Raw genomic sequence first — 21,514 nt, 5'->3', positions numbered from 1 at the left:
CCCTGGCAAGACTGAGTGGCTGTGGGTTTTGGGGCCTTCCAGTTCTAGGATTATGCCATCTTTGGATCCAGACGGACTCAGTGCGCAATCTGGGAGTCCTCCTGGACTCATGACTCCTATGCAGTTGTGGCTAGGAGGACCTTTGCACAGCTTTGGGTTGTGTACCAGTTGCGCCCGTTTCTGGATAGGGGGGCTGTGCTCACTGTCACTCATGCCATGGTCATCTCCTGTTTGGACTTCTACATGGGGCTGCCCTTGAAGAGTGTCCAGAAGCTTCAGCTGGTGCAAAATGCGATGGTGTAGGCAGTTATGTGTGCCCCTAGAAGGGCACACATTACACCTCTGCTCCACGAGCTGCATTCATTGCCAGTTTGCTTCCAGGTCCAATTCAAGGTGCTGGTTTTGACCTTTAAAGTCCTTCATGGTATGGGGCTGGGTTATTTGAGGGACTGCCTCTCCCCAATTACATCTGCCTATCCCATCAGGTCCAGCAGAGAAGGCATGCTGCTGGTCCCACCTGCCAGGGAATTCCATTTGGTGGATCCCAGGAAGCTGGCCTTCTCTGCCATGGCCCCTGCCTTGTGAAATCTTCTCCTGGAAGTGAGATTAGCCCATCCCTCTTAACGTTCCACAAGTCCCTCAAGACATGGCTATATGATCAGGTCTTGGGGTCCCAGGGGATTGGGGTGATTTTGTGATGGCTCCCTTACTACGTTAACATCATCCCCTCCTGTTGTGTGTGTTTTTAAGTTTTTATAGTTTTAATGATTGTTTTATATGTATTTATGATTTTTTAAATTGAGTGTTGTAAATAAATAAATAAATAAGTGCCCAGATAGCAATCACATGACTGCGGGGATGCTGCAATGGCTGGAACCCCGAGGACCAGTCGTAAGTCCCCCTTAGTCAGCACTGTTGTAACTTTGAATGGTCGCTGAATGAATGGACATAATCCAAGGACTATGTGTAATAGCCCTTAGTCTGGATATGAAACTCATTTTATAGTTTGGGCTGATTGCTTAAATTAGAGCTTGGGTTCTCCATAAGTAGAATGAAATGGGAGTGATCTATCTCAGTCAGTTAATGAGAAAAGATACTACCTGCTCAGAAATATAAAGATTTAGGTTGAGGCATCAATCTAAATATTGTCAATAATGTACTGTGGAATAACTGCTGTTGAAATGAAATGTTGATTATAAATTTTATTATGCATCATAATTAATGGACTATGCAGTCTCTAGGCATACAAAGTGAAATGGGCTTTTTCCTGAAATTTCTCCCCTGTGAATTTTGATGACAAATGTTCTTCAGTTTTTTTTCCTGCTGAAAAATTCTTTAGAATTTCTGCATATTTGACATTCAGTTATATTTGGTTTTCTATAGTTGAGTATCTGCTGATATTTTGCAGTAATTGACAATTGCTGACATTCAGTGATACTTAATATTTGAAACAGCTATATTATACTTTTTATCTACACGCGTTTCATATTGATGTATCTCCACAAAAGATTCCAGGATGTATTTTATGGAATGACTCCAGTTCTTCATGGACAATTTTGGGCCTCAACATTTTCAGTTGTACATTGAGAGTGTCCTGGAACATACTTCACATTTACCTGTTGCTGTGCACTGTCATAGAATATTGGCAGTGGTGGTTGGGGGGGGGGGGATTCTCAATAGCTTGCAAAGAATGAGTTCTTTGAAAGGCAAGAAACATTGCTGTGTCATATTTGATAATATTTGATGATGGGAATGTTATTGTATTAATGTTAGACACTATTTAGTATGTCGTTTTTTTCTGGACAGCGTTTGATAGATAACATGTAATGGCAATGAATATTTGCTGGTTGGCAGGTTGTGTGATTTAAGATTTAAAATATAAACCATTCAAATGTAGCAGTTTGAAAAGATCTCAGACAGAAAATGTCAAGTTGTATTTTGCTTTCTTGTTCAGAAGCTTGAATGATAAATATGAAACATCAGATAGTCATTTCAGATCAACAAGAATTTTGCAGGGAGCTAATATTATTAGTCTGAGTTCCCTTTTAATGTAGATCAATATAGAAGTTGAGATTGCAGATGCAGAGACTTCACTATTCCCTTCCGCATCTCTGGAAAAAAAAACCAACAGAAAAACAAAATAGTCCGGACTCAGACTACTCAGACTAAGTTGATCTCACTGCTGAATCAAATCAGAGTTTCTAAAGCTGAAGCTCACAGGGCACTGTTTCTAATTTTTCTGACAGCAAAACAATTGTCTAGTTACTCCCCTCATATGGTGAAGTAGATTTCTAGTCTGTAATAAGGCTACTATGCGAAAAATGCACTTTCTTCACTGAGCTTTAAAAACTTTTCTGACTACTGTCAGCAAACTGTAATTTGTACCAGAGCTGGCTTATAAATGTGCAGAATCTGGAAGAGGCTACAGCTGATGAGTTATAATCAATGTAGCCTTCCAATGTCCTTATTATAGCCATAGTGACATGAGGGACAGAGAAGGATGTCTAACGTAGCATCATACAAGCATGGAACTGGTGACCTGCCAGTTGACTATATTATAAAAGAGGCAAATGGAGACCCAGGCCACATGCAGACTCCAAACCTCTTATTTTACAGCCCATGGAGCTGCTTTTGACCTGAACTTCCAGAAATTGGTCATAGTCTTCTCTGTTTGGAGGGGGGAAACATATAAAGCTTGATGTGTGCACCCTAAAACAAAGAACTTCAACTGAAGGGGGAAAAAAAAAAATTCATCATCAGGAGAAAACAAAATCCTGGCCATGTCAGTTTGAAGACACGATGGTGTGCATTTTCGGCTGTTATCTTATCTGCTGTGACTGTCACTGTCCCCCAGATATTTACATGTGGCCAAGGAAAGGTTGACCACCTCAGTGTCAGATCTCTGGCATTATTATGCCCATGTTAGCTAAAGTCACAAGCAAAGCTCCTGCTAACCCAGATACCATTCTGCTTCTGCCTTGATGGCCCTCCCTTCCCTAGATTGCTGTTTCCTGCCACTCCTGATCACAACTAAGTTTTGACTAGGTGAAATCACATTTCAGAAATCTCTGTCTTTAACTGGCCTTCAGAGAATGTAAAGAAAAGGCCAGCAAGTAAATGGGAAGGCAGTGCTGGGGGGGTGGGGCAAGGTGGGGTGCAGGCAGTGTGCAAGTACTCCTTGGTCTTTCAAACAGCCCATGGAATATTGCTGCTAGAGAGACTTGTTGATACGTTTAGTTGCAATGTTTTATTAAAAAATATCATTCCTTCCCTTATCCCTGGAACACTTGACTGTCTTTTTGAAGCCTGTCATGATTAGCTCAAATATGGGAGGAGGTAAAGCTGGAAGCTGCATCTATTGAACAAATATAACCCATGAAGGAGGTGTGGGTGGGAGATGGGACGCAGATTAAAGCAGCAGAAAACTGTTTTATTGGTGGTTTGGCAATAGGAAATCTATACCCTGATCTCCCTTCAGGGACTGTTCCTGGGCCCAGAATTCATCTGTAACCTCTCTCTTCTTCCTATGTATGTTCTGTAGAGCTAATTTAATAATAATTTAGTAATGTATAAGACTGCCAGATTAGAGAGATTCAAGATGAATTACAATTAAAAATTCAGTAAAAACAAGTGAAGAATCAAACTAAAAAAAATGAGCTGAGGCTTTTTGTCCTTTCTTCTTTTTTCCTTCTTGCTAGTCTTTTATGTCAGTGTAACATAATGATAATAGTAATAACAACAACCAACCATAATAATAATATCTTTGGGAAGTACTCGATAGGTAGATAAAAATGTCAAATCCAGTCTAAACATCTGACTGACTGTGCGCTGAGCATCTAGAACAGAACAAAAAGAACAGAATAAGATCGCCTACATTGAAGATTGTTACAAAGAAGTTTCTACCAATCCATCAGTGGAGAGCCTGCAGTGAACCAGTCAACACCTGACAAAGAAGAAACAGTGCAGTTCTGGGCACAGATACGGGACAACCCAAAGAAATACAACAAGAATGCAGCTTGGATAAAGGAGGTGGATAGGAATAAAAAAGAAGCTGAAATGAAAGAACTTGTAATAACAGCAGAAGTGGTGGAGAAAAGGGCAAGGAAGATCAAGAATTGGTCAGCACCAGGTGAAGATGAACTGCATGATTTTTCATTGAAACATCTGACTGGTCTATTCCCACTCATTGCCAAGCAGTTTAACAACATACTGCAAGGAGGTGAAATTGAAGATTGGTTAACATCTGGCAAAACCTACCTGATTATGAAGGATCTAACAAAAGGGGCAGCACCAGGCAACTACAGACCAATTACCTGTTTACCAATCACTTTCAAATTGCTAACTGGTGTGGTAGCTGCTGCAGTTCAATAGCATCTAGTTGAAACAAGCTCTTTCCATCTGAGCAGAAAGGAAACCACCCAAACAGCAGAGGAACAAAAGTTCAGCTACTAACTGACAAGATGATTTTGGAAAACTGCAAGAGAAGGAAGACCAGCTTGAATGTAGCTTGGATTGATTACAAGAAGACATTTGACTTCCTGCCACATGATTGGATAATCAAGTGCCTAGTAATAACAGGAGTCAGTAAAAACATCAGAAGCTTTGTGCAAAGATCAATGGCACAATGGAAGACACAGTTGTTGGTCAATGGTGATAGACTGGGAGAGGTTAATATCAAGAGAGGAATCTTTCAAGAAGACTCACTATTACCACTACTATTTGTCATTGCATTGATTCCTCTGTCAACAATACTGAACAAGTCAGGCCATGGCTATCAAACATCAAAAACATCTGCCAGGCTACCCTACCTCCTTTGCATGGACAATCTGAAGCTATATGGAAAAATACCATTTGAAATGGAATCGCTGCTCAACACTGTCCAAATATACACCCAAGATATTGCAGTGGAGTTTGGACTGGACAAATGTTGCCACCCTTACCATCAACAGGGGGAAAATAGTGAAAACTGAAGGAATCAAGATGCCCTATGGAAATAACCTGGGCATCCTTCAAGCTGACAACATCAAGCACATTGAAGTCAAGAAGAAGGTTAGTAGTGAATACATCATGAGAGTGAAGAAGATCTTAAAGTCCAAACTCAGTAGAGGAAATACTTTCAAGGCAATTAACACCTGGGCAATTCCATCATTAGATACACAGCTGGAATAGTGGACTGGACTCAAGCAGAAGTAGAAGCCCTGGATAGGAAGACCAGAAAAATAATGACAATGAATCATGCCCTTCATCCACACAGCGATGTTGACTCTACTTACAAAGGAGCATAGGTGGGTGTGGAATGTTGCAAGTACACCAGACAGTTAAAGAAGAAAAAAGGGCATTGGAAGAATATCTGAAGGACAGTGAAGAAGATGCACTGAAGCTGATACACCATGAAGGCTTACTGAATACTGAAGAGATCAAACTGGCCTACAAGAAAGACCAATGAAGAATAGAAAAGAGACATAGCAAGGCAAAGTATTATGTGGCCAGTACAAACACACAGACACACAAAACTAGCAGGCAAAGCAGATAACAGGACCTAGCAATGCCTAAGAGCAGGAAAGTTGAAGAAAGAGACAGAGAGGCTAATTCTGGCAGCACAAGACAAAGCCTTAAGAACAAATGCATACAAAGCCAGATTTGAGAAGACAGTGACAGACAGCAAATACCACCTCTGCAAAGAAGATGAAGAAACTGTGGACCATCTAGTTAGCAGCTGCAAGAAGTTTGCACAGACTGACTACAAACAATGTTATGACAAAGTAACAACAATGCTGTATTGGAATATCTGCAAGAAATACCATTTGCCTGCAAGCAAGAACTGATGGGACCACAAAACAGACAAAGTAATAAAAAATGAAGAAGCTAAAGTGCTCTGGGACTTTAGTTCTGCTTGAGTCCCAGAGTCTGGGACAGACAAGCACCTGTCACATAACACCCCAGACTTAACAATTGTTGATAAGAAAGACAAAAAAGTCTGGATAGTGGACATTGCACTGAAGACAGCAAAATAGAAGAGGAAGAACTGGAGAAAATCACAAAATACAAAGACCTGCAAATAGAAGTAAAACGACTGCAGCAAAAGAAAGCAAAGATAATACCAATAGGAATAAGTGCTTTAGGTACAATCCCAAAACATCTGGAGCACCACCTGAAGACCATTGGCAGTGACAAAATCACCATCAGTCAATTGCAAAAGCCAGATTTACTTGGAATAGCTTACATCCGGCGACAACACCTTTCACCCCATCAAAGAACAATATCTGCCTATCCCAGGTCCTTGGGAAGGACTCAATAGGTGGATAAAAATGCCAAATCCAGTCTAAACATCTGGCTGACTGTGCAACCAACAATAATTTGTATTCAGCTTTCTGCCCAGATGACATTCATTTTTTAAAATTTTCTTCCTAACTTGGATTCTCCACTTCATCTTTCCCATGCAATTTTCTATGGCTTCTGTGTAGGGAAATGGAAGAGAGAAAGAACCAACTTACTCATCCAACTTATCGTTTCAAGTAGTTCATTGTAGCATGAATGCTGGCTGATGCTAGGGAGAAATCCTATTCCCTGATGACAAATTGTACAAGTGGGCAAGTTCCCAAATGCTTAGCATATGGGATGTCTGCCTTGTCCTCTATCAGATTGGTGGTACTTCCATTTGTTATATGCTCTTTGACTTTTAAATCCTGTCAGTTGAAAATTGGAAAAATGCAGACTAGTTCACGGGCAAATGGCATCTTTGCGGATTCTAACTTTCTGACAATACCTATTCCAATGCAGTTTTTTTCAGTGGCAAAGAAAAGTGTGTGGATATTCCCTCCTGGAGAGATGAAATCTCAAGAGTCATTAGTCTACAGTCAGACCATCCTAGATATCTGTAGCATGAACAGTGGAGAAACGTGCATGTCACTCGAAGAGTTCTGATACTGTTATGGACAGCTAAAAATTCAGCTGAACATGCTATCTCATTTCATAAAATAGAAACAACTGATTGGCTTCATAAAGCATTTTGGAAAAAAAAAAAACATGCCATCTTGTATCCTGCCATGTAGAAGGGCTATCTTGCACTACAGCCTCTATTTGCTGTCTGGTAGATTTCAATAATAACTCAAATTCCTTTCTAATCTGTGATGCCCATTCTAGGAGATGAGACATAACTTAATTATGGAATACATGCTTTGGAGGTCAAAGGTCCCAAGTTCTAGTCTGTGGCATCTCCAAGCTGGTCTGTGATGGCCCCTATGAAACTCTGAAGAGTAGTTAACTATTAACATAAGCAGGGATAAGCAAGCTGGTGCCCTCTGGCAACTAACTGGACAAATGGCACCGGACTGTGAACATTGTAGTGCAAAATGTCTAGAGAGTACTGGGTTGCTTACTCCTGGATGGTCCAATTTTCTTCCTTAGTATAAGGCGGTGCCTGATGTCTTCTAAAATTGTGATTTAAATCTGGTGGAATATGGGAACTCTTGAATCCAGTACAGTTGTTAATTTATGGGTCAAACCTTTCATAAGATAGGATCATTATTTATTTACTGTTTCATGGGGTAATCCATTAGAAAACTAGGACATGGTTTAGGGATTTCTAAGTCTGGTTCTACTATTTAATGCTGTGATTTCTTTTTTTATTTTCACAGATTCCTCAGATAAGCTATGCTTCCACTGCCCCTGACCTGAGTGACAACAGTAGATATGACTTCTTTTCCCGCGTTGTCCCCTCAGACACTTACCAAGCCCAGGCTATGGTAGACATTGTCAAAGCATTCAAGTGGAATTATGTTTCAACTTTAGCTTCTGAAGGGAGCTATGGTGAAAGTGGAGTAGAAGCCTTCATCCAGAAATCCAGGGAGAATGGTACGTAAATTTATGTCCCTATAAAGATGGGCTATACGGATAATGGAACATCTTGACATAGACTAATGGAATTATCTTTAAATGCCAGGCTTGGAAGTCACAGAATGTCATTAAAAAGCTTCAGTATAATGTATCTACAGCCACTGTGTTGAAAGTATTAATTGAATGAATAATTGGTCCCCATTAGATATATTGAATAGAAAATGATAATGTACAAAGGAGACAAGAAAGTTATTGTTATAAATTGGGGTTGCTCAGAAGGATCTTTGGAACGCTTATATTTCTTGAAATGCAACCAAATTGCTCTCTTAAGGAATTTAAAATGGTGATAACAAGAATTATAACATGAAATACAACATATACCCAATTGTTAGATGATCTGTTGATATCTGTTGATATATTCCTGTTATAATTCAGCTGGACATTGTCAACTGAATAGTGGAAAGCCTTTATGGAACATGCTGACTTTTTAAAAAGTATCATAACTAAACCAACAGAAAAGTGATTATATTAAAATGGCCACAATAACTGTTTTATTTTGCCATTGGCTTTCTCTCATCCCCAATCCATGGCTGAGGCAATTTAAAGTCACCCTTAGTTGTTCCAAATTTAAAACAATGTTTTTCCTCTTCACTAGTGTGTATCACCGATGATGCAGTTGATGACATGGTTGTGGCTCGGGATCTGGCCAGATACTATTGGACACTTCAGGTTGCTGTAAATATATCCCCTCCCCTCTGGTTACTGGGCACTGCCCTCCTTGGCCAGTTTGACTTGGGCTGGAGGAGACAATGAACACCTGGATTTCTTAAAGGCATCTGATTCCATAAGGCCTGATTGATGCTTTTCAGGTCTTATGCAGGCTCTTTATAAATCTAGGTTTGTGGTTCTTTTGAAAGAATGATAAACCTGATCTACCCTATGACCTCCTCTGCACATGTAAAATGCCAACCATGTTATTTTGGGGTATGGGTTTAGTGGACTTTCAGAAGAATGCTAGACCCATGTTCAGAAGTGGTCCAACTGATAAACTGCAAATGTGGGTAGTCACCTCGGTGCCCTCCAACTTTTTAATTGGGCAACTTGACAGGTGATTAAACCTCCATTCCATGTACTTGCCTACAGTTGCCCCAGTCCTCCATTAGGGAAAGTGATTGGTGGTTGTTTCCCTCCCAGCAGTTGGTGAGAGAGGCAATGAATCCAGGAAAATCCACAGTTACTTTCTTTAACTTGTCCTGTATTAAATTGGTATGCTGTTGGCCTCATTTCTGTGGCAGACCAAGGATCACCAATGAAGGCGGAAAAGGATTGGAGGACAGTGAAACTATGCCTATTGACATGGACATCGCCCACAAGGGTTCATCAAAAATCACTGCACGCAATCCTTGAAAAGTGATAATACTACATTCTGAACCATAGCCAACTTAATGCAGATCTTACTGTATACTTCATCATCAGTGCAAGTGAAGTGTTACTCTCATTTCAGTTTGAATATTTGGGGAGGGGGAGGAGGATGAATAATAGATACTAAATTGAATAAATTGAATAAACATTCAAATAATTATGAAGACTGCATGGTTGTCATATTTTTATTATCTCTATTCTTGAGCCTTTAAGAGCCACCTAAGGGGATACATATAAGCGGGTAAAACTAATTTCCCCACCAATCTTATCTCCATGCCAGAAACAGCTTATCCTACTAAATTTCTGTAGCTCAGGCTGCCATTTAAAGCATCAGAATAGGACTAGTACAAAAGATGGCAATTCAGCCATTGATATAGACCTTGAGGGAATTTGCAGAAGTGCTTCTCAGCTTCCAGAGATTCATTGACAAATTGGATTGGATCTTTAAAAGGTTTTGTTGATAGATATTTGTGTGCGTGGCTTGCTCCTCTCTCCCCATCTGCTGTATTAATCAGTAGAGGTATATTTTCCAACCTTGTGCAAAAGTGTCTGTGTTTATATGTTTATACAGCACATCAAGCTCCTTGTAATTGCTTATTTTTAAGGACCACATAGTGTCCAAATGTTAGACATTGACAATACCCTGCAGATATAATCCTGCTATAAATCTTGCCTAAGCTCTTTTAATTGCACAGTCTAGGCTGGATTCATTATTACAACTATTTGCAAAGGAGTAGCAGTTTGCAGGGCACTGCAGAGAGACAGAGAAGTATGCTAGAATTTGTCCCAGATACTTTCTGAAATAGCAATGAACAAGTATCTTAAGGTCAGGGGCTGAAACACAGTCCATTAACCACCACCGAAACAGAGGTAATATCATAGAAAGGTACAGTGCCTAATTTTTCAGCCATTTTTTCCCCCTGTGGTTTAGGGGCAAGATAAATCATTCTCATTTTCCATCCTTAAAAAAGTCTCCAGCCTCTCTGACGTGACACCAACAATTTGGAACAAACCAGCCAGATTTCAGCTAAATGATTTCTGGCTATTTTGGGGAAACGAAAGGCTAGAAATGCATAGACATCTACAATAAGCCACAATGATGGAAAAATGATAATACATGTGTGGTAATATCACAGTGCACACCCCATCTGTACATACTTGTTTCCTGACATCTGATGCAACTAGCTAAGTTGTAGGGCTTGCGTCATGATGAATTGCTGTCCTGCAAAAGCCTGTGTGGACACAAGAGTTGTTTGCCTCCAAGTGCCTCTGACTTCTAGTTTCATTTTTGTTTTTGAAAAAAAAAAACAGTTTCATTTTGCTGTTACCATCTATGAGTACTGGAGGCGTCAAATAGGATTCTGGGAGGGCATTACTCCCAAGAAAATCAAATCAGATCAAAATGTCAATCAGTCTTTCTTAGGAAGCCCTGAATGAACAAGCCAGTGAATGTGTAATTCCACCTCTTTAAACTTTATAGAATTTTAAGTTTATAGAATCAACTGGCTTGTCTCATGGGCTTCATCCCTGGTAGGAAATAGAAATACCTGGAGCACATGATCAGGTGGTTGTTACATGTATATATATCCGCCTCTGTCATTTATTCCTTTCACCAAGTTTAACGCTAGTGGATAAATAAACATAATCTTTATTTATGTTTTTGGTTATTTATGGTGATGATTAAATTAGCTGCTTTCCCAACATAGGAACCTGTGACCAAATCTGGGAACTTGTGGTTAAAAATCTTTTCTTGAGGTGATCCAGAACTCCACATTCTTTGTCTAATCCTGTAGTTGACTGTTGCCGTACGGATTCTTCTCTTGATATGAATGGACAGCCAAATTCTAGGGAAAATTCATTAATTCCTGCTCTCCAAACCCTACAAATTCTTAGAATACTCTGCACTTCAAGAGCCTTGCAGAGAGGGTATTTTTTTTTTTTTAATCTACTGTAGGAGAGCACAATTTCCATTGGTTTGAGGGTAATGCACATATGAATGGCATATCAAGGGTGGAACTCCAAAACTCATCTTTGGAAGAGTTTAAGGAGTAAAATGGATGCCTTAAACTACAAACCTTAAGACACCCTTGTTTTCTCTTAGTCCTCAGCAAACTCTAAAATAAACCCCCTCCTCCCCCCCCCCAAAAAAAAGGAAAAAAGGAAAAAAAATAAGGCCAAAATGTTAGGTCTCATCCAGAATGGTGGGATTGTGGAGGCTGCAGAAGAGGTGCTAACAAGCAACACTTTATGCATCTCTGTTCTACTTTTCCAACCAATGACATATCATGGTAAAAGAATTCTGAGAAAAGTTCCAAATTAGTGTGAATACTTACAGCTCCAGTAGATGGCACTTCAGTCTTTGTTGCTTAATTCATATAGTTTGTGTTGTGGGATGAACAAAGCTTGTTTTGAGGCATTTCATACAGCCTTAGCTGTATCTTGTCTTAACAGCATTTCTGCACTAGGGATTTATAGTGTCATCCAGCCATCACTGTGACAATATATGACACAAAAGAAGACAGACTTCACATTGCCACAGTGATGGCTGGGTGGTACTATAAATTCACAGTTTGCAAAAATTCTAAAAGTGTGGGGTCTGCTTCAGTGAGTATCCTAAAAATATATCTGTTGGAATATAGAATTGGCATCTGTTAATAAACAGAAGCTCGGTGACTTCAATAGCTACCTGTGGTGGAAAAAAAATCAACAGTTGAAGCTTTTCCCATCCTTGCATCTTCTTGCTAGTAAAAGTTTCAGCTGTAGATTTGTGCCTGTCCTGTAGATGTTTGACATACAAACTCTTGGTCCATAAAAGAAGATCAATACTAGGTGATTCAGCCATTCAGCTTCCCATACCATACCTCAGCAGTCCCTTAATGCATTCTTCTCATTCATGATGTATCAGGCAAAGAAAGTCTTGCTTCCCACAGCAGGTTGTGACAAGGACTGATAAAGATACTAGTATAGCAATAATACAAGAGTAGTAGTGTTGTGTTCTCATCCACTGTCTCAGAATATTTATTGCAGCCTTGCAGTCTTAAAGATTTAAAGTGCTGTACATCATCAGATAACCTAGTGCAGCAGGCCTGGTGCCTTCTCTTGGACATAATATATATTTAAACTATCATGTTTAAAATCTGAAATCTTCAGATTTTAGGAGATTTTAGCCATCTCTCCTTGAGACCGGGAGAGATCTTGTATGAGAATGTTAAAAAACTCATATGAACTTACATGAGAACTCTGACATCTCACAAAATTTGGCAACCTTATGATATATCAGCTCTCGTAATGTTTCCAGAAATATATTTGGATGTCCATGGACATTGAGGAGGCATTACAGATGTTGTGTCTGCAGTTGGTTTGTTGCTGATCCCTGGGATGCTTTGCTTCAGTCACTGAACTCCTTCAGCTCTGAGATAGCTGCATAGTAGAACTGAGGTTCAGTGGCACACCAAGTATTGTTGCTTGTATAAAGGCATCTTATAGTAAACATAAACTTAAAGGTATAATTTTTTCTGATACTATGTAACATCATTCCATACTTCTCCTCATGGCCATTTTGAGAAGAAACTGATCTGCATTGTCAAGGATACACCTATTTATTTATTTATTAAATTTCTTTTTATCCCACCTTTATTATTTTTTATAAATGACTCAAGGTGGCGAACATATCTAATACTCCTTCCTTCTTCTATTTTCCCCACAACAGCAACCTTGTGAGGTGAGTTGGGCTGAGAGAGAGTGACTGGCCCAAATCCAGCCGGCTTTCATGCCTAAGACAGGACTAGAACTCAAGGTCTCCTGGTTTCCAGTCTGGTGCCTTAACCACTAGACCAAACTGGCTCTCAGTTTTTTTTATTTTATTTATTTGAATTTATCAGCTGCCCAACTCCAATGGACTCTAGGCAGCATACAAAACTAGAAAAAAACATAAAAACAGATAAAAACATTAAAACAGACAGACAGCCCAGACTAAAATAATCTTATAAACAACAAAATCAAACAAAACAAAATAGGCCTCCTAGACAAATAATAAAACATCAACCCCAGGCCTGGGATCAAAGCCAGGTTTTCAGAGCTTTCCAGAACCCTAGAAGAGAGGGCCCAGTCCTTATCTCTAGGGGGGAAGCTGTTCCCAGAGGGTGGGGGCTATGACAGGGAATGCACACTTCCTAGGTGCCACAAGATGACAGTGTTTAATGGAGGGGACCTGGAGTTCACCCACTCTGCTGGAATGTACTGGGTGGGCAGAAACGATTGGAGACAAGTTGTCCCTCAGGTATCCAGGCCCTGTGCCATACAGGGCTTTATAGGTAATAACCAGCACCTTGAATTGCACTTGGAAGCCGACTGGCAGCCAGTGCAGCTGGGCATAGCAGTGGTGACACATGCACATACTGAGAGGTGCTTGTTACTGTTCATGCTGCTGCATTTTGAGCCAGCTATAGCTTCTGGGTGGTCTTCAAGGGCAGCCCCATGTCTTGAATGGGGAAATGCAGCCCCATCCAAGACCAATGATGGTAACATTCCTGACCCTGGGGGTCCAAACAGCCACAGCCACTCAGTCTTGTTAGGACTGAGTTGAAGTCTGCTCTGCCCCTCCAGATCTGAACAACCTGTCAATACATTGATAGCTTCACCTGGGCTACTCAGGGTTGAGATGTAGAGCTGGGTATCATCAGCATATTGATGATACCAAACCCAGAACCAGTGGATGACCTCACCCAGTGGTTTCAGGTAGATGTTGAACAGGAGAGGGCAGTGTCGAGCCCTGAGGTATCCCACATGTAAGCAGCTGCAAACACGATCTCTCCCCCAACACTGACTGAAACTGATTGCAGAGGAAGGAGGTGAACCACTGGAGCATAGTGCCTCCCTTCCTAACCCCTGCGGCTGGTCCAGAAAGATACTGTGGTTGACTGAATTGAAAGCCACTGAGAGATCAAGGAGCACTAGGATGCATGCACTACTCCATCCTAGCTCCACCAAAGATCATCAGCAAGCACAATCAGTGCTGTCTCTACTGTACCTTGGCCTGAAGCTAGACTGAATTGGGTCCAGATAATTTGTTCCCTCCAAGACCCTCTGTAGCTGTCGTCCAACCACCTTTTCCACAACCTTCCCCAAGAAGGGGAACATTGGAAACTGGCTGATAATTATCCAACAGGGAACAGTTCAGAGATGACCTTTGAGGAGAGGGTGTTCCACCACCTCTTTCAAAGCTGGTGGGACCCCCTCCTCTCTCAAAGGGGCTGAAACCATTGTATGATTCCACCCTGTGGTCACTTTCTGGGCTCCTTTGATAACCCAGGAGGGGCCAGGATCTAAGAAACAGGTGCTGAACTAATAGACAGAAGGACTTTGTCGAATTTCTCAGGCATAACAGAATCAAACCCAGTCCTGATAACATCACAAGACTGCCTTGGGCAACTGATTGGTCTTGAGCCAAGCTGGTTTTCTGATTAGTGCAGGCTGGTGAGGGCTGGTCTCTGACCTGCACCAATAAAAAACCAGCTTGGCTCAAGACCAATCAGAAGTAGGACACCTGGCTCTAGAGACAGGAGCCCAGTCAGTTCCTGTTCAGTTGCCTGTGGCCTGCATAGCAGACTACCTTGCCTCTGAAGATGCCAGTCACAGTTGCTGGCAAAATGTCCAGAAATCTGATGTCTAGACCAGGGTCACTAACCCCTGAAGCCCATCACTGCCCAGTATGGAAGTGGTTTGCCATTGCCTTTTTCCAGGACGTTTTCTTGATTTTTTATGGTAGCCCACAGCTGTCATATATACTGGTGGTCTCCAATCCAAGGTTTAACCAGTTCTGCTTAATTTTTGGAGATCAATCAAAGTGAGCTACTTTTTATCCATACTTTCTTTTTATAAAGATTCTACTTTGGTTTTCTTTCACACTATTTTAATGTAAGTTCTGCCATCTGGGGGCATTCTTACAATTGGCTTTCTATCTTTGTAAACAAGCTCCTTTACTTTCAGATCCAGATGTTCATGCAGTTTGAGGATTCAGTATATCAAAGCCATTTTCCATTTTTTTTTTCATATGGGGCTCAAGAGGAATGTGTTTTCCTTTTTTCTGGTGAATGCACATGGATGGGAGATACAGTATAACTAAAACTTGATTCAGTAAATCATGAGGAGTCATAACATGGCTTGTTTGGTTTTGGTTTCACGAGTTGTATGAACCTGGCCATTGTGATTCATAAACCATGCATTGCTATTGTTTATAATCACAACCATGTACAAACACATACAACTATGGGTTATTGAATAAATAAAGGCTAAACAAACTAGCTCAGCCAGGGATGCAGAAAGTACAACCTGAAGGTCCCATGTAACCTGACAGATTTTGAGACCCAAAAACCACCTTAGAGATGGTAAGCCAAAATTTTTCATCCTTTTAAAAATTTTTAAACAATTTTGGGGGGGAGAGTATTAAGGGTCAACATCCATATCTTAAGACTTGTGGAGGTTTAAGGACCCCAGGTCACTCCTCAAATTCCTGAAGCCTTTTCCAAAGTTGGTCCTGGCCCTAATTAGTTTTGGTGCATGCTGAAGTAAACCTGATATTTCCCTTAAGCCAATGGAAATGGCATATTCCTAAAGCCTAAGAAGGCAATGCATCTTGAAGTGCTTAATGCACAGAGATTCACTGCTTGCATCTTGAAGTGCTTAATGCACAGAGATTCACTGCTTGCTGCCAAACAGGACAATCAAAGTCACCTCGCAAATAAAAGAGGTGGGGCTTTAAACATGCTGCTGGATTGCCATCTTGACTTTTATGAAGCTCCTCTGCAGATGCCACTGATTCTTATTATGCTAGCCAGCTTGCCACTGGCTAGGCATGATGGAAGTTGTAATCTCATGCATCTGGAAGATGTCTGGTTGGAGGAGGTTGAAAAAAAAACAACTCAGGCCTTTCCTCTTCATTCACCAAGCTGGATATGTGAGATGTGTTTAAATACTACCAGGTTTTAATGGATTACAAAGTTGTCTCCATTACTCAGCTCACAAAATTTAGTGGACTTATCCCTGAGGGAGGTACTTTAACTTGTCTGAAAACCTGAAATTCTGTGGTCAGCAGAACATGGCAAGGATTTGTCCACAAGAGGAAAGCATTTTGCTGACTCTTGCTACGGGATGCTTAAAAGGGATTACCATTCTGCAAAGCAGCATCAGCAGCAAATCACCAACATTCCTTCTCTTCCCCTTTAGTTTTTTTTAATATAATTTTATTAAAAGTTTTAAAAACAGGAGTAAAAATTAATATAAACTAAAATAGAGTAAGAAGGAAAAAAGAAAAAGGAAGAAATAAAAGAGAAAGCTAAAGTGCAAAAAGAAAAGAAAAAAGGTAGAAGAAAAATAGAAAAGAAAGAAAAAAGATATAAAGAATTGCCTTCTGATTTTCTTTACAGCAGTTATAAGTACAGTTGCAGATTTACCTCTTTCTATAAAGTTACATTGTGACTCTTTTCTTTCTATAATCTATCCTATCTAATAATTGAAACCATAGATCATACGTTCATTTTTTTCAGTTTTACGCAAAAAGTCCACAAGGAATTTCCAGTCAGCAAAAAAACACAGATATTGTCTTTTCTCTAATCAATCAATTTGGCCATCTCAGCAAGTTCTATCATTTTCAACAACCTTCTGTTCCCCTTTAGAAGGACACTATAGAGAACTTTACAGCCATGTCACTGATTCTAAAGAAGTCTCTATAAGACAATCTAGCTCTTAACCTCCATCTCTCAAGACACGAAGTCACACTTTCTCAGAATAGAAGTGCCAGTCACCTTGAGAGAGTGTAGACAATCACATTTACACTAATGGAGGAGTGCTGATTGTGGAAATGCTCACACAGTCATCCTAACTGCAGCATGTTCTGCAAGAGCTTGAAGGGAAATCAGATGCATCTTGTAGCTGCTCAGCTCTTAGCTCCTCTTTGCAGAATTGTTCTGGTATTCCTCATGATGAAGTCGGCTCCTGCCAACTTCTCCCCTCAGGATATATAGCAGGAAAGAAGAGGCTGACAATGGCAAGAGCTTTCTGCTGTATCTGAGCTGGCTCCTTTCCCCTTTGGTTGTCTACTGCCTAAACCATGAAGAGAGGGAGAGAGGGGACTAAAGAGTGTTTTCTGAGGCAGAAAAAGTCCTGTGGAGCACAGACTGCTGTCTATTACTAATTTAACTGTATCTGAATGGCACATTAAGTTCTAGTGAGATCTGTGGGACACTGGGCTATTTAGTTCTAGTCCAACTGCGTTATGGCCTTATAAATGGATAAAGGGAATAAAAACTTCGAGGTGGCGAGTTTCTAATCATAGTGCTATAAATAGGAACTATCTTAATTCTAGGCTTCTCTGCTACCAGAGCTCAGAGAACTGCTTGCTTTTTATTTATACAGAGGAGCTAATTTAGCACTTTCTGCTCTTTGGGGTTGGGGCTGACAAGACTTATCTCTATTATTACTACAGTATATGTGCATTTCATATATGAAATTCAAATAAATTTTGGAATGAAATAGCACATTCCCTTATATGTCAGGAAAAGCTATAGAATATACAATCACTTTGCTTTTTCTGTGGATTATGTTGATGGACCAATCAATAAAGGATCTCTGTGTGTGTATGTGGGCATGTACCCACAGATATAACACAGTTAATAATCAGTTATCATCACTGTGCTAATCCCACAGTAAGAACAAAATGTGATCCCAAGATCACCATCAAAATACCAAGAAGACAACCATCAACCACTAAAGGCCCTCTGAAATAACTCAGTTTTTCATGCTTTTTGGGAGGCCATCACAAAGGGGTCAAGCCTGATATCCAAGGGAGGCTGTTTCTTAATATTAGCACTGTACAGAGAAACATTGTCTTCTGGCTTCAGTCCACTTTACATCATGGAAATGCAGAATACCCAAGATCCTTCCACATTGAACATACTGGACTGTTTGGTTCTGGTTAGAGTAGCTGATCCTGAAGGTACCTTGGCATCATCTATATAGATCAAAAACAGTAGTTTGAATGCATTTTCTTTTGTTTTATTTGTTTAGTTGGATTTCTATGCCACTTAGGTCTGACAGGTTCTAAGCAGTTTATATAACCAATATAACAGAATTAAAACAAAACAGCACCTTATAGTCACTGACAACAACCAAGCTGATGTGCCATATGTGGGGTAGAATAGTATTAATTTGTCCTCAGATACTTTCCTGAATAGTCATGTTTTCATATATCTTCAGAAGCAAACTAAGGAGGGGATGATCCACGTGTTCAGGGATAGGCTGTTCTACAGGACAGGAAAAAGAAGGGTATTGGTGTGAAAGAGACCATATTATCTGAATCTCAATATGTTTTGAGCCAGTGTGGTGTAGTGGGTAAGGCACCAAGGTAGAAGTCAGGAGACTATGAGTTTTAGTCCCATCTTAGGCACAAAGCCAGCTGGCTGATGTTGGGCCAGTCTGTCTCAGGCCTAGGAAGCAGGCAATGGCAAACCACTTCCAAAAACGTTACCAAGAAAACTGCAGGGACTAGTCCAGGCAGTCACCAGAAGTCAACACTGACTTGAAGGCACCAAAAAGAAAACAAGAAAAGAACAAACCAAAAAAGTTTTGAGGGGATACTTCATCATCAGAGGACTGGAAAAAGAAATAACAAGACATTGAACAAGTTTTAAGTGTCAGTGGAACACATAAAAGGGACTATGTAAATAAAATGGGTGGCACTTATACAGACAAATAAGATAAATAATAAGTTTGTCTCCTTACATAGTCCTGTTTTGTATTTTCTCTACATGTGGATTTCTTGTGCATAGTTCTCATTGTTTCAAATTATGTAATGAGTACCTTATATGCATTCTGTTCGAACTTGAAACCTGTTGAATATATTGTAAGTATGTTAGCAGTTTATTTCATTTATTTTTTTCAGTCCTCTGACAAAGAAGTATCCTTTTGAAGCATCCTGGGGCTCAAATACAATAAAGTTCTTTTCCACTTATTTGGTCTGTGTGTTTCCTTCTGTTTGCTCCTACAAGAAGGTTGCTGGATGGCATTCTTCTAGCAAAGGGATTCTCTTTTCCTGATCCTACTGAGTGGGAAGAATCAATGGGGGTGGGGGTGGGGGTGGGGGTGAGGGTGGGGGGAAGCAGTCTTGGAGAGACCAGGTACAGCTTTAAAGGTAATAACCATCACCTTGAATTGTAGGCAGCTAACCACTGTTACACTGAATGAACTTTGATTCACTCATATTTTTTGATTGAAGTGGCATAAAACCAACTGTAATAAAATAAAGTAAAATAAATGCTTGACCAGCTAAAGTTTCTGAGTGGCCCTCAAGGGCACCGTCATATACAGCAAAATGTAATGATCCAAGTGCATAAGTGACTGTGCATAAAGCTGCCTGTTCCAGAAAAGGCCACAATTGGTACACAAGATGAAATTGTGCAAAGGCCTTTCTGGGAACTGCATATGCAAGCCTATTGGGAATCAGTGGAGGCCTTGAGCACAGGTGTAATGCACTCGTGGTGATGTGCACGGGCCAACAAATGGGCCACCACATTTTGTGCCAATTGCAGCTTTTGAATGGTCTTCAAAGGCAGTCCCGGGAATAGTGCATTCCAGTAGTGTAGGTGTGTGGTGATGAGGACATAAGTCATTATTGCAAGATCCTTGTGTCCCCAAAGGATCTGCAATTGGTGCACCGGCTGAAGCTGGGCAAAAGGCTCTCTGGCCACAGCTTCCACCTGCCTACTGTGACTCTAAGACGACCCCCAAGGCATCAACTTACTCTCTCAGTGTAGTGCTTGAGAGATAGCACCAGAGCTGGTCAAGAACATTGTTTTATAAATAGCAACTCCATCTTCCATGGGTTCAGCTTCAGCCTGTTTTGTCTTGACAGCCTCCAGGACAAGACTGTCACTGCAGCATCACATTGGCCTGGGGTGGCAGTGTGAAACTGGGTGTCATCAGCATATTCCTGATATCACATCCTGAGCAACAAATGAGCTCTTCCACTGGGTTCATGTCAATATTAAATAATAAGAGGAAGAGGACTGAATATGAAATACCCCATGTTTCAGTGAAATGTGAAATAACTGTTTCTGAGTGTGAAAAATGCTCAAAACAGCCTGTTTTGCTTTGGAATAGCTTTTGTACATTGGAAATGGGGCATTTCACACTTCAAATGAAATGTTTTGAATTCCACAGGGTTCAGCTGTAACCATTTTGCACATCCCTACTTTTCAAAATCCCTTCAATTCTTTATAGTCTTAAGAGGGAGACAAAAGGAATATAAATACTGTATGTACAAACAGCAATGCTATGGGCTTGGATCTGGGCCCCTTGATCTCGTACTGAAAGAGACAAGGATTTCTACTTTGTGACATTTTGTTACAGCACTGCCGTGGTAAAATAATTGCTTGAATCCTCCAGCACCTCACATGTGAGTGGGTATAGGATTGACTTTTCTTCTCCTATAACCACTGGTTGAAACTGTCCACTAACAAAGGAGTGGAACTGTCAAAGAACGATGTCCCCAGCTTCATAGGGGTTAAGATGCATATTATGATTGATGGTGTTGGATGCCAGCGAGAGGTCCAACAGACCAGAAGGGGCACACTACATTTATGTCCCAAAGGTTAACCAGTAGTGTGACCAATGGTCTACATACTAGAGATGCGACCTAAATCGGATTGAGCCTATGGTTAACTTGTGTGTACGTGCTGCAGTGTGATTGGATGTTTATACAAATAACAGAACTGCTTTCTGTTTACCCAGAAATATATACATTTATGTATTATTTTACTTATTTATTAAATTGCCTTACAGCTAAAATGCTCAGAAAAAAACAACAAACCCAAACCACAAATAAAATCTTTGTAAATAAAATTAAGAACAGATAAAATAAATGAAAACCTAGCTGTAATGTAGATCAGCAGAGGCTAAAACAGGAATTGGAATCACATTTAAAAAGATCACAATATATTTAAAACACATCAACATAAATTGAAGATAATTAAAAGGCCTGATGGAATGAAACGTATAATGCCTGATGCCAAAGACCTAACAAAGGGGGTGAACTTCATTGGGAGGGTATATTCTTTAATTTGCGGAGGGGAGGACAGTTGCTACTGCTAAGAAAAATCTGCTCCTGAGTAAATCATTTGCTTTCTTTAGCAGGTGGGGTAATTTCAAACAGGGCCTATTATGATTTTCTTAGGGATTAAGTAAAATATATAGGAAAAGGGTA

At 40.3% G+C, this 21,514-nt stretch overlaps 1 protein-coding gene across 1 annotated transcript in view; it reads left to right on the top strand.

The window, feature by feature from the left end:
* GRM4 (glutamate metabotropic receptor 4) overlaps positions 1 to 21,514 on the top strand; it is a 320,041-nt gene that overhangs the window by 86,778 nt on the left and 211,749 nt on the right. Inside the window, exon 2 of the mRNA XM_088154016.1 lies at positions 7,638 to 7,854. Within this exon, the coding sequence (XP_088010142.1) occupies positions 7,638 to 7,854 (217 nt within the window). The remainder of the gene's footprint in view (positions 1 to 7,637; positions 7,855 to 21,514) is intronic.

The sequence above is a fragment of the Python bivittatus genome, unplaced genomic scaffold, assembly GCF_059951505.1.
Source record: "Python bivittatus isolate LINGU-HERP-01145 unplaced genomic scaffold, Pbiv_v1 ctg000700_np1212, whole genome shotgun sequence".
NCBI classification, from domain to species: Eukaryota; Metazoa; Chordata; class Lepidosauria; order Squamata; family Pythonidae; genus Python; species Python bivittatus.
Note: the sequence above shows the minus strand (reverse complement) of the source record. Positions and strands in the feature narration are given on the sequence as shown.